Genomic DNA, 14980 nt, shown 5'->3' with positions numbered 1-14980 from the left:
CACGCTGCGACATCGCTAGCGATCTCGTTAGCGATGGGACACGCCAGATCGCAGATGCGATCTGCCGAGATTGCACATGTGACCGGCGCTATAAAACGACCTATGACCTAGCGATGTCGCAGCGTGTAAAGTACCCTTTACACAAAGACAAAATGGAGTGTAGATTTAACAAAATGGATTCTTCTCTCATTCAAGCAATACACAAATGGATGAATAAAGCGTACAACTTGGCTGTAACAAAAAAAAAGTTTTTTCTCCCCATCAAAAATTAATAATGTGTAAAAAGATGAATAATTTGTAAATGAGCCATTTTAAAAAGTACACAACCGTAATGACATAAATGAACTCTTTATTAACAGATAGTAAAAGTCTATTAATATTTACTAAAACAGACATTCTATTCATGACTATGGCTTCATTCCTGTGTGAATTCTCTCATGTGCAAGAAGATTTGATTTCCAAGCAAAACATTTCTCACATTCTGAACATGAATATGGCTTCTTTCCTGTGTGAATTCTCTCATGTTTAACAAGATCTGATTTCTGAGCAAAACATTTCCCACATTCTGAACATGAATATGGCTTCTCTCCTGTGTGAATTCTCTCATGTGCAATGAGAACTAATTTACGAGCAAAACATTTCCCACATTCTGAACATGAATATGGCTTTTCTCCTGTGTGAATTTTCTCATGTTTAAGAAGATTTGATTTCAAAGTAAAACATTTCTCACATTCTGAACATGAATATGGCTTCACTCCTGTGTGAATTCTCTCATGTGTAATGAGATCTGATTTGTTAGCAAAACATTTCTCACATTCTGCACATGAATATGGCTTCACTCCTGTGTGAATTATCTCATGTCTAATAAGATGTGATTTCAGAGCAAAACATTTCCCACATTCTGCACATGAATATGGCTTCACTCCTGTGTGAATTATCTCATGTCTAATAAGATGTGATTTCCGATCAAAACATTTCCCACATTCTGCACATAAATATGGCTTCAGTCCTGTGTGCATTCTCTCATGTGTAATGAGATGTGATTTCTGAGCAAAACATTTCCCACATTCTGAACATGAATATGGCTTCACTTCTTTGTTACTTTCACTTCCCTTAGCATTCTGTGTGGAACTCCTGGTACCGTCATCTGCCATAAATAAAATTGAAGTTATAAGCTTTTAATAATATAACCTCAAACATACACAGACACACATAAATCCATACAAATTCCAAAGTATGTAGTGTCCTACTTTAAAAGGCCTATGTGACAGAAAATACCCAAAATGACATTTTAAAAACTGTACCCTTCGAAGTGCTCAAAACGACAATCAATAAAACATATCTACAAAAGCATACCCAGTGGCACTCAATAATATAAGAATACTTTGGCATTGCATTACTGCTGTAGAAATATTAGAAAAAAGTGATTAATACATAGGTAATGAGAAAAATGAGTAAAACGACATAGGCATTGCATTACTGCTTTAGAGATATTTGCAAAGTGAGATTCTTAGTTCATGTATTGACCAATCCATGTGAGCCCGATAACCTTAACAAGCACCTGACCAAGCACTCCACCCTATAGCCAGGGTGTGTCCACCAGCTTATTTAGCCAGAAAACAGACATGCAGATGTTTAATCACATATAGAGGCATTTAAGGTTAGGTCCCAATATAATGATATCACCTTGTCGAGGTTATCTGGCTCACATGGATTGGCCAATACATAAGCTAAGAATCTCTCTTTGCAAATATCTCTGAAGCAGTAATGCAATGCCTAGGTCTTTTTACTCATTTTTCACATTAGCAATGTATTTATCCCTTTCTTGTAATATTCCTACAGCAGTAATGCAATGCCAAAGTACACTTTAGATGCGTCACAGAAATTAAAGCAATGTGGAAGGAAACAAAAACAATTTTAATTTTTCCCACAAAAGTGTTGCTTTAACCACAAATTTTAGTTTTCCCAAGGGTAAGATGAGAAAATGGACCATATAATTCTGTTGTGCAATTTCTCATGTGTACGCCGATACCCCATATGTGGTGTAAAACTATTGCTTGGGTCCACGGCAGGGCTCGGAAGGGAAGGAGCAACATTTGACTTTTGGAGAAGAAAATTGGCTGAAATAGAGGATGTCATGTCACGTTTGTAAAGCCCTTCATGTGCCTAAACAGTCGAAACACTCCAAAAATCTCATTTTGAAATCTACACCACTGAAGGAATGTATCTAGGTGTGGAGATCATAGGAGCACCCTTATATAGGGCAAGGGGTCTTTAGCAGACCCCCAGCTATTATGGCGACCCATATGCGCCCAATGATAAATGTTGCTGGGGGCGTTGGATATGTGGAATGTTGTACCCCATAGGCTGCGAGCTGCAAATGCTGCTGTCAAAGATCGAAACGTGAACAGCAGTGGGTGAAGCTTACCTCCACTGAATAACTCCGGCATCATCTGCTGTCAATAAATGGAGACTCAGCTTTTGAGCCCGCAAGAAGTAATAGGATGTAATAATTTGTTACATATGGAGGAGTTAAAGAAAACCTGGCAGCTACAAAAACACTATTTACCTGCAGATATAGAGCTAATCTGAGTACCTAGCATTTAAATGATATCTATCTGGTTTATTAGAACAGTGTGTGACGCTAGTCACTGCATGGACAAGCCGTGAGGCAGGGTTATCAAATGTTCTGGGGTCAGATACAAAGAGAACATGCCGTGAACTAAGGGAAAAGACAAAGGCATAGTCAGCTCTGGGGTCAGAATATCAGGAGGATAGTGGATCAGGAAAATGGATGGTGTTAAAGCCGTGGACTCTCTTCCTCTCAGGTAGCAGTCAAAGATTGGATCGGCAGCTGTATCTGCGTGGAGACGCTGAACAAACCAAGACAGACTAGTCTGTAAGTTGCCAAAGTCACACACACGTTTATTGCAACATAAGAGGTTTATATACACCTCGGGGTGGTTACACAATATGGGATATAAGATTACACAATCATGAATTTTAGGTGTTTACCATATGTCATATGTCAAGGTTGATCTTCGTTACACTTCTGGGAAATTAACAAAGAGTCTGCCAAATATGTTCCAGGAAATATTATGTCAGGAAGGGAGTATGGGAGTATAAAGATCCCTAGGAATTAATAGCATTGGGCCAAGGAATGAATAGCATTGGGCCAAAAAGGATATAAAGGCTTCAAGGGATATGATTATAATGCCAAATCATTTAAAGGGAACCTGTCAGCAGAAATTTTACCCTAAACCTAAAAGTTTCCCCTTCTGCAGCTCGTGAGCTGCATTCTAGCAAGGTTCCTATAGTTATTCTGCCCCCTTTTAGATCAAAATAAATAGTTTATAAAGTGGTACCTTTCAGTTTGAAAATCTTGTTAATTCTACCATGGGGGCGGGCTGTCTGTTGTCCGTTACTGTCCCTCCTGCCACTTTAGGCCGTCCCCCAACGCTCAGTTGGTGTAGTTTATTACAGGTGTAGTATATGGAGGGGGTATAGTGGTGTAGTATATTACAGGTGTAGTATTTGGGGGGTGTAGTGGTGTAGTATATTATAGGTGTAGTATATGGGGGTGTAGTATATTACAGGTGTAGTATATGGAGGGGGTGTAGTGATGTAGTATATTACAGGTGTAGTATATGGGGGGTGTAGTATATTACAGGTGTAGTATATGGGGGTGTAGTATATTGCAGGTGTAGTATATAGGGGTGTTGTGATGTAGTTTATTACAGGTGTAGTATATGGAGGGGGTGTAGTGATGTAGTATATTGGGTAGAACTGAGTTAATTATATTAGTCCGGCCCTCTAAAACCACCCCAATTTCTCATGCGGCCCAATGGGAAAATGAATTGCCCACCGCTGCACTAGATAGTGGGCACACAGTAATCAACCCTCTTGTTCCTTGGCTGACAGCCTGTGAGCGGTAAGTGTTACTGTTTCCCGCACTGCATCGGTGACTGTATACGAGCGGCAGCAGGGAGAACGTAACTTCATTTTCTCCTTGCAGCTGGGAATGTGACGGTTCTCCTTGTTATTTAATGGTGACTCTTCACTGAGGAGGGTTACCTGTGGAAAGGTCTCTACTCCGTTCATCACCCCGCACATCCATTTCTCCTTTTTCCATTGTGTCTGCAGCGTTCTGCATATCTTTTCCCTGAATTTCAAAGCTGTAAAATAAATATTGTAAAAGTCACGGACAGAAGGAAAAGTCCTGTGGAAGGTTCTAGATGGACGTTTCTGCTACCAGAGCCGTGTGGCCCCTGAGACCAATCCATGCATGGGCTCTACGCCTCCTATATCCCCCGTGCTGCCAAATGCAGATTTGATGTTCTTTGCCAGCTTGTCCTGATGAAGAGAGCTGAGTCTCTTGAAACGCGTTGACCTGACCTGTGCGTGAAATAAAGAAACATTAATCTGATACTTCTGGATCTGTCGGTCATTGGCGCGGTGTTGAAACCCTTTTCTACCGTTCTCTGTTATCTGCCATTTGGGGACTGCTGCCGTGACCTGGAGTTACATGCTTGCATAGGAGTTGTGACTTTCACAACCCCTTTTGGTGAGTAGGTTTGCTCATCCTAAACCCCTTATATACTGTGGTAAGACCCTATTGCGCTTCTCTTTCCACAGATTTTCCTATCCAAAGCTGTAAAATAAATATTGTAAAAGTCACGGACAGAAGGAAAAGTCATGTGGAAGGTTCTAGATGGACGCTTCTGCTACCAGAGCCGTGTGGCATCTGAGACCAATCCATGGCCTCTACGCCTCCTATATCGCCCGTGCTGCCCCAGAGTCAGTTCAGCAGGGATAGAAGCAGACGTGGCAGGATCCACTTAGTGTGGTACATTATGACATTGGGATTTCCTTCATTGTTTTGTTTTCACAATTTGGACGCCCTAATGCTTATTTGTCCATCATTTGAGAATTCTTTTAGTCAACAATGAACGGAAATAAGAAACCAAGTTTCAAAAAATTGAGTATAAAAGCTCTTAATTTATTACAAATTAATTAAAATACAAAGCAATAGAATACAATATTATATCAAAAACCAACAAGCAAAAAAAATCGCCAATTCATCAGGTCTGTGAACCATAATATACCGCATGTGTATATGGATATGTGTTTGCTCTATATCCCTTTATTAAATTTAATATAATTTTTATTACATCCTTTTGTTAAAATATTCACAATGGCTATGAATTATATTATGCGGTATTTGCTATTTCTTAGACTCTGTGAAGCTGTGCGCATGTCTGATGATGTGGATCCTTTATCTTCAACGAGCGGCGAATTGGCTTCGTTATGCGTCTGGACTGTTGCTAGACAACACCTAGACGCGTGCAAGCTGTGCCGTGACTTGAAGATAAAATGTAAATGGGATGCTGTGTCAATACACATGCGCCGCCTTTAAGCTTCTGATCCTAATTAGCCTGATTCCACGTACAGATACAGTGCTGGCAAACAGCTAACAAGCGATCTCCGTTTAGAGTGTGTCCTGCAATGCATTGCTCCTGCGCTGTTTCTTAGCAGCTGTAAAGAGCTTGAGCTCCAAGTCTCATATCTGAACTCTGGACTGAGAGCGAGACTAAGATTTTACATTGACGTCATTTAATTATTTAACTCTCCTGCGACATACCTTCTGATTGGTTCTCAGCCCTTTAAAAACTTGCCTCTTCCCCTAAAACACGTGCCTCCTGATGAAGTTGTACCACGAAACATGCGTTGAGGCAACAAAGTTTGACAGAATACCGCTTTGTATTCATGTAAGTTTATATCAATGCCATTATATTCCTATCTAATATATAAAGCTTAATGTGTGTGTATATGTGTGTATGTATGTACAGTGCTGGCCAAAAGTATTGGCACCCCCGCAATTCTGTCAGAGAATACTCAGTTTATTCCTGAAAATGATTGCAATCACAAATTCTTTGGTATTATCTTCATTTAATTTGTCTTCAATGAAAAAAAATAAAAAAAATTGTCAAAGCCAAATTGGATATAATTCCACACTAAACATAAAAAAGGGGGTGGACAAAAGTATTGGCACTGTCTGAAAAATCATGTGATGCTTCTGTAATTTGTGTAATAACAGCGCCTGTAACTTACCTGTGGCACCTAACAGGTGCTGGCAATAACTAAATCACACTTGCAGCCAGTTGACATGGATTAAAGTTGACTCAACCTCTGTCCTGTGTCCTTGTGTGTACCACATTGAGCATGGAGAAAAGAAAGAGACCAAAGAACTGTCTGAGGACTTGAGACTCCAAATTGTGAGGAAGCATGAGCAATCTCAAGGCTACAAGTCCATCTCCAAAGACCTGAAAGTTCCTGTGTCTACGGTGCGCAGTGTCATTAAGAAGTGTAAAGCCCATGGCACTGTGGCTAACCTCCCTAGATGTGGAAGGAAAAGAAAAATTGACGAGAAATTTCAACGCAAGATTGTGCGGATGGTGGATAAAGAACCTCGACTAACATCCAAACAAGTTCAAGCTGCCCTGCAGTCCGAGGGTACAACAGTGTCAACCCGTACTATCCGTCGGCGTCTGAATGAAAAGGGACTGTAGGGTAGGATACCCAGGAAGACCTCACTTCTTACCCCGAGACATAAAAAAGCCAGGCTGGAGTTTGCCAAAACTTACCTGAGAAAGCCTAAAACGTTTTGGAAGAATGTTCTCTGGTCAGATGAGACAAAAGTAGAGCTTTTTGGGAAAAGCCATCAACATATAGTTTACAGGAAAAAAAAAAAAAGAGGCATTCAAAGAAAAGAACACGGTCCCTACAGTCATACATGGCGGAGGTTCCCTGATGTTTTGGGGTTGCTTTGCTGCCTCTGGCACTTGTCTGCTTGACCGTGTGCATGGCATTATGACGTCTGAAGACTACCAACAAATTTTGCAGCATAATGTAGGACCCAGTGTGAGAAAGCTGGGTCTCCCTCAGAGGTCAAGGGTCTTCCAGCAGGACAATGACCCAAAACACACTTCAAAAAGCACTAGAAAATGGTTTGAGAGAAAGCACTGGAGACTACTAAAGTGGCCAGCAATGAGTCCAGACCTGAACCCCATAAAACACCTGTGGAGAGATCTCAAAATGGTAGTTTGGAGAAGGCACCCTTCAAATCTCAGGGACCTGGAGCAGTTTGCCAAAGACGAATGGTCTAAAATTCCAGCAGAGCATTGTAAGAAACTCATTGATGGTTACCGGAAGCGGTTGTTCGCAGTTATTTTGGCTAAATTTTGTGCAACCAAGTATTAGGCTAAGGGTGCCAATACTTTTGTCTGGCCCATTTTTTGAGTTTGTGTGAAATGATCAATGATTTGATTTTTGTTTCATTCTCTTTTGCGTTTTTTCATTGCAAGCAAAATAATTGAAGTTAATAATACCAAAGAATTTGTGATTGCAATCATTTTCAAGAATAAACTGAGTATTATCTGACAGAATTGCAGGGGTGCCAATACTTTTGGCCAGCACTGTATGTATGTCCGGGATTGCCATCTGCACCGTCGCAGCTACAGCCACAAAATTTTGCACACTCACACGTCTGGACCCAGAGAGCGTCATAGGCTATGTTTTGAGGGGAAATTTTAACCCCGCGCTTTACAGTTATTCACCAAAAAACCTGCCTCCATTAAAGCGAATGGAGCTGGGAGCCACAGTGCAGCCAGAACTTCAGAAGAATGCGCAGCCACGCCCTTATATGGAATGTTTGTGTGTCACAATGCAGCCAGGGAAAAAGACAGACACAGACAGGGTAAGAAACAGACAAACAGGGTAAGAGACAGACACAAAGAGGCAGACACAGACAAAGAGACAGACTGAAAGGGAAAGAGACAGACAGGGAAAGAGGGAAAGAGATAGACAGGTTAAGAGACAGACACAGACAGGTTAAGAGACAGACAAAGAGACAGACACAGGGAAAGAGACAGAGATAGATAGACAGACAGGGAAAGTGACAGAGATAGACAGACAGGGAAAGAGATTGAGACAGACTGAGATAGAGACAGTCAGAGACAGACAGGGAAAGAGACAGACAGACAAAGAGATAGAGAAAGACAGAGACATATATACAGAGGGGGAGACAGACATTTTAATTACATTTCTATCTATTTGTTTTGTGGTATTTGTGTGCAGAATACATTTTTGTTAATACATTCTATTTTGTTAACAGCAGTTATTAACCCGGGCGAAGCCGGGTAGTACAGCTAGTCTACTATAATTGCTGAACTTTTCATATAGTGCAGATATATTATCGCTAATTTATAATTCTGTGCACTTAGAAAGTTTTTCTATAATTAGATTCAATCTTATATTTTTGTGACATTTGATATAAACTGCATGTAATAATTTTTTTCACCACTAGATGGTAGTAAAGTTTTAATTCTGAATAAAAAAACAATTATTCAGTGTTTTCTATATACAATAATGAATAAAAACTCTTTACAATATGCGGTATATTATGGTTCACAGACCTGATGAATTGGCGATTTTTTGCTTGTTGGTTTTTGATATAATATTGTATTGTATTGCTTTGTATTTTAATTAATTTGTAATAAATTAAGAGCTTTTATACTCAATTTTTTGAAACTTGGTTTCTTATTTCCGTTCATGGTTAACGAGTTTAGCTCATTACTTTGATGATATTTATGATATATTTGACGGAAACTTTTAGTCAACAATGTTGTATTTTTGAACGCTTTCTATTTGAGGAAAATTAGTTTTATTATTTTTTTTTTTTCTTTAAAGGAGTTGTCCGACATAAGTGCAAACGTGTTTAGTAAGCTATTCTGTGCTGTATTGTCATATAAGGCTACATGCGCACGCTGCAGTTTTTTCTGCACACAAACTGCAACCAAAACTGCACCTTGTCAGAGTGAGCCTGGAAATGTCCCAAAAACGCTTGTAATGTAGGTGCGTTTTTAGTGCGTTTTTTGTCAGTGCGTTTTTTTGAAGGAGAAACGAAATATGATAGGAAAGGATAATGGATAGATAGATAGCTAGAATAGATGATAGATAGTAAAAAATAGAAATAATAGCTAGATGGATAGATAATAAGAACATATAGATTAGATACTAAGAAAGAACAGAATACATAGAAAGAAATAACAATATAGCCAGCTGTTAGCTTAGTTAGGTTAGCTGTTTTTTATTGTTGGGTGGAGGGGGCTGGGGGTAAAAAAATAACATGGGTTCCCCCCATTTTTCATACAACCCTAAGCTGTCTGCTGTACCTTGGCTAGTTATGAAAAATAGAGGTGATCCCTTTTTTTTTTAAATTATTTGATTAAAAAAAAATTACGTGGGATCCCCTCATTTTTCAAATACCAGCCAAGGTGCAGCAGATAACTGGGGGCTAATATTAGGGTGGAAAGGGCCATTGTTATTTGGCCCTTTCCAGCCTAACAATAGCAGCCCACAGCCGCCCTAGAAGTGGCATATCCATAAGATGCGCCAATTCTGGTGCTGGATCCGGCTCTTTCCGTTGCCCTGGTGCGGTGGCTATCGGGGTAATAAGGGGTTAATGGCAGACCATAGCTGCCACTAAGCCCTAGGTTAGTGATGTTATGTGTCTTTGAGACAACCCACATCACATTACATCAAAACAGCCCAAAATAAAAAGCCCCTTCTTTCACCACTTTATTAACCCCCAAAACACCCCTCGAGGTCCGAAGTAATCCACACGAGGTCCCACGATGCTTCCATCTCTGCTACATCCCTGTCCTGTCACAGCCAGTGGTCATACAGCATGGCTGCCAGCTGTGAGTGTGGACAGAGCCGCAGCGATCAGAATGAACTAAGGTGAATCCCTGACGTCACAGCTACGGCTCCCGCAGTACGGCGGGTGTTGCAGCAATGCCATCACAGGTTCACTGCGGTTCAAGCCTGATGTCCTCCAGCTGTCACAGCAAACCAAACGAGTGTCAGCAGTGCCATCACTCAGGTGTTTGCTGTCACAGTTTGAGTCCTCCGCCGCTGATAGAGCGACACTCTTCAGTGCTGTATAATGTAGACACGCCCACTGCGGCTGTGATTTATTGCAGTCAGACAGCTGTCACTCAGCATGGGGGCTCGTCTGACTGCAACCAATCACAGACGGGGGGAGGAATCAATATGTATGAGGCTAATGAGCGGGTCCGAAAGAAGATGAGAGGCGGGGGAGTAGTGTGACAGCCGTGATCGGTGAGTATGTACTGCTTGGGGAGAAAGAGAGAGAGAGAGAGAGACAGAGAAACCAACACAGGCACCGACATGTCAAATTCACTCCAGCATTGATTTTGTCATTCTGGAACTAAGTTGGCGAGCTGCGTTTCTGTTGACAAAACCACAGGTAAAATGTATGCCAAACGCACCAATTTGATAGCATGCATTTTACCTTGTCTTTTTGATGCCCTCATTGATTTCAACGGGTGACAAATGTTGACAAAAACGCAAGAAAGAATGAACATGCTGCATCTTTTTAGTCACAAACTTTTAACAAAAAAAACGCTGACAAATAAACTGCAATGTGCACATTACAAATCTGACTTCTCATAGACTTTGCTGGGAAGTCAGATGTCAGAAAGTTCTGACAACAAAACTGCACCAAAAAACGCGGCAAAAACGCAACAAAAAACGCAGCGTGCACATGTAGCCTAAATCACCCACACATTTTTTTTTATTTTTAACTGTTGTTCCTCTTGAATTATCCCTTCATTCTCTGCAGACCGTTTATTTACCTTCAGCTCAACCAAACATGAAAACTTCCTATGCCGAACCTCACAGTCAGAGCTGGCCCCACCCGGCCTCACTGTCCAGCCCCGCCCTCTTCCCACCCTCTGCACACTCATTAGGCTATGTTCACATTTCCGCTATTTAGTATCCGTCACAATCCGCCGCTCTGATAAACAACGCAATCCGTTTGGCAGATTCCGTTATTTCCCATAGACTTGTATGAGCGGTGGATTGTGACTGATGCCATTGCGTTGCATCCGCAGCGCGACTGATCAGTCGTGGAACGACTGACCATCGGGCGGCAGGAGCGCAGCATGTAACGTTTTTTGAGCAGCGGAATCCTTTTGATTTTACTGCGCATGCTCAGCTCTTGTGTTTAATTATTCAAATCACTATCTCTCTCTCTCTCGGCGGCAGCCGAACGATCAGCTGATCACCCGGCGGCCGCCTTCTGTGAGCGATCAGCTGATCACCCGGCGGCCGGCTACTGTGAGCGATCAGCTGATCATTCATAATAGCCGGCCGCTGGTGAAACAGTAAAAAAACAAACAAACAAAAAAAAACAAAAACGGATCGTTGTTTTGCAGAATCAGTCACATCAGTTGTGCCACTATCTGCAACGCATCCGTTTCATCAGTCACACAACTGATTGTGACGGATGCAAAACAACGGAAGTGTGAACATAGCCTTAGCTGTCAGTATTCGGCCCAGCACTGACCTGTATCACTCTAGCATTGGAAATAACAGCCCCATATTGGGCTCTGCACCCCCCCTCCACTCCCCCCCACACACACACACATCGGGCTCTGCACCCCCCTCACACGCTCTGCACCCCCCCTATTCCCAAACAGACACACACACACACACACACACACACAGGGCTCTGCACCCCCCTACACACACTTCGGGCTCTTCACCCCCCACACACATCGGGCCCTGCACCCCTCCCCACACATCGGGCTCTGCACCCCTCCTCACACATCGGGCTCTGCACCCCCCCACATGACGCTCTGCACCCCAGTGTAGGGTATACACACTTACCTCTCCTTGGTCCCAGCCGCTGCTCCTCGTTAGCGGGACAGTGATGAGAAGCAGCAAGGTGCTGCCTGTCATCTGTGCTTTCAAATGTATTAACATCTGTGATGCCGATACATTTGAACGTGCAATCCTGAGCAGGGGCCCGGTGCTGGAGGTGACCGCACGGTAGCCACTGCCAAGCCCCTCCCCCGAGCTCACAAGCCCCACAGCAGTGGAAGGGGAGAGTACGGAGTGTGGGGAGGGTGCGATGGAAAGGGGGCGGGGACTCCAGCCACTGTACCTGCCCATCAGGGCGGCTACATGGCGTCAGCTGTGATGCCCGTCGACAAGGCAGAACATAAGCTCCTGCACTTGTTGTCCTGACATCACAGGAAGCAGCAAAATCACGGCAGGAGCCGTCACATGACCGCTCTGAGCCGGGGGAGAGGGGATGACAGCAGGGCAGGTAGGGAGTTACTGTCTACTTACCTGCCCTAATGTAGCCCAATAGTGTAATTACAAAAAAAGGGCAAAATAAGCCGGATAACCCCTTTAAGAGAGTGGACAGAGACGTACATAGAAATCATAGGAACCCATAGTGGAAATTCTAATTAGTACCCCCTCCCCAAAAATATAAAAATGTAATATTCAGGTGGGTCATATAAGAACCTCTCTCACAACTTTACAGCCCTTACAAAGTAATTTTCCTCATAATGACGTCCAAAGATTCCCCTTTCATTGCCCCATAATGTATAATACCAACAGAAGTGTCCCACAAGCACTGTATGATACCTCCACAGGGACTTCCTCCACAGCACCCTCCACACCAGGGCTGAGGAGTCGCTAAGAAAAACCTCCGACTCCTCAATTTCACTGATTCCAACTCCACAACTCCCTCATACAGTTCACACCAGAAGTTTCCATCCACTATCTAGAAAAACACATCTGCAGGATTTTCCCTCCGCTCTCTATGCAGACACATCTGCAGGTTTTTCCCTCCGCTCTCTATGCACACATCTGCAGGTTTTTCCCTCCGCTCTCTATACAGACACATCTGCAGGTTTTTCCCTCCGCTATCTATACAGACATCTGCAGATTTTTCCCTCCACTCTCTATACAGACACATCTGCAGGTTTTTCTCACTATATGACATGAAATCAGAATAAATCTTTCCCGTTTTAGGTCGTTTAGGAACCAAAATTATTTCTATTTGCCAAATGCCGGAATAATGAGAGAGAGGGAATGTCATACACAGGCTCCCCCTGATGTCATTACGCCTATCAGGGGCCCACAGCTGCAGAGCAAGTGCGGAACAGGGAGCCAGTGCCCATCTGCGTCTCAAAGGTGTATAACCTGCATCCGAGGAAATAGTAATGGCCCCATCACTCACAGGCCTGGTCGTTGTGCCCCTGCATAAATTACACCATATACATGACACATAGATACTATATGAAAGATAGATAGATGGATAGATTAGATAGATGGCTGCAGGGTGAGACTGGGGTGTCTGGGGTCCAAAAAAGGAGATAACTGTAGGGGCCACACCAACTATATGCAAATACCTGCAGGAGCCCCAACACAGCCTCCTGTGCACGGCAGGAGCCCCCCACACAGCCTCCTGTGCACGGCAGGAGCCCCCCCACACAGCCTCCTGTGCACGGCAGGAGCCCCCTACACAGCCTCCTGTGCACGGCAGGAGCCCCCCACACAGCCTCCTGTGCACGGCAGGAGCCCCCCACACAGCCTCCTGTGCACGGCAGGAGCCCCCTACACAGCCTCTTGTGCACTGCAGGAGCCCCCCACACAGCCTCCTGTGCACTGCAGGAGCCCCCCACACAGCCTCTTGTGCACTGCAGGAGCCCCCCACACAGCCTCCTGTGCACAAAAAAAAATTACACTTACCTAATCCAGATTCCCAATACCGAAGCCTCAGTCTCCCTTTCTATGACGGCCTGCAGAGGCAGTGCTATGCGATGACTTCACCGCTCTGCACTCGTGGCATGATGCCATCTCCTAAGCCAGTCATGGCGAACCTTTCTCAGGCCGAGTGCCCAAACTGTAGCCCTAAACCCATTTTTTTTTCCGAAGTGCCAACCAATCCTATTATGTAAATAATTGATTGTAACCTTACCTTTGCAGTCTTCTCTTCTCTTCAGCAGGGGGCATCACGCTCATGCATGCTTACCACACATTGAAGATGAGCCCCTGCCCTTTCCAGACACAGCAGTTGGATTCATCTTTCTGGAAAAAATTGCAGCATATTAGACACAAGGGATTTTAGCCTGGAATGTAATCAGATTTCACCATGTAATCCACATCTACATTTCAAAGTCTGAACATCCTGAAAACCCATAAAGACGTACGAGTTTCTCCCCTCCCCCTTCATTGTGTAGTTATGTCCCCCTTCCTGGCCACTTCCTGGTAAACATGTCCCCCATCCTGATATATATTTCCTACATTCTGGTATATTTGGCCCCATCCTGGTAAATATTCCTCATCCTGGTAAATGTACCCCATCCTGGTAAATGTACCCCATCATTGTAAATGTATCCCAACCTGGCAAGTTCCCCCATGCTATTAAATGACCCCATCCTGGTAAATGTACCCCATCCAGGCATGTACCCTTATCCTGGTAAATGTCCCCTTTCCTGGTAAACGTACCCCATCCTGGAAAAATGTACCCCATCCTGATAAATGTCACCCTTCCTGCTAAATGTTCCCCATCCTGGCATTTTTCCTCACCCTGGCATGTTCATGTACCCCCATCCTGGCATGTTTCCCCCCATCCTGGTAAATGTATCCCCCATCCTGGTAAATGTACCCCATCCTGGCATGTTCCCCTTCCTGCTAAATGTACCCCATCCTGGCATGTTTCCCCCCATCCTTGCAGTCATGTTTCCCCCCATCCTTGCAGTCATGTTTCCCCCCATCCTTGCAGCCATGTTTGCCCCGTGCTCTCCGTGTTTGCCCCGTGCACTCCGTGTATGCCCCGTGTGTGACGGGGTGTACATCAGAGCAAAGAGAGACAACAGGCCGAGGATGATCCAACAGGTTTACTAACAGGAATACAGGAACAGCACACGACAAGTCCAAATAAAACAGATTCGGGGGCACCTCCCGATAATCCAAAGTGCCAGATCACAACGTAATAGTCCTTTTCAGAGTCCCAGAAATCCCACACAATCCACTGGACGGCGAGGTCTGTCCGCAGATTCAGATCTCGCTCCCTTCCTCTTCAAAAACTCAACTC

The 14980-nt window shown here is 43.7% G+C and overlaps 1 protein-coding gene across 1 annotated transcript in view; it reads right to left on the bottom strand.

The window, feature by feature from the left end:
• Positions 1-350: 350 nt before the first annotated feature.
• Positions 351-14980, bottom strand: part of LOC142258726 (uncharacterized) — a 199295-nt gene continuing 184665 nt past the window's right edge. The window contains exon 6 of the mRNA XM_075331341.1: positions 351-817. Within this exon, the coding sequence (XP_075187456.1) occupies positions 408-817 (410 nt within the window). The 3' untranslated portion in view covers positions 351-407. The remainder of the gene's footprint in view (positions 818-14980) is intronic.

Source organism: Anomaloglossus baeobatrachus (assembly GCF_048569485.1).
Source record: "Anomaloglossus baeobatrachus isolate aAnoBae1 chromosome 3 unlocalized genomic scaffold, aAnoBae1.hap1 SUPER_3_unloc_3, whole genome shotgun sequence".
Lineage (NCBI taxonomy): Eukaryota > Metazoa > Chordata > Amphibia > Anura > Aromobatidae > Anomaloglossus > Anomaloglossus baeobatrachus.
Note: the sequence above shows the minus strand (reverse complement) of the source record. Positions and strands in the feature narration are given on the sequence as shown.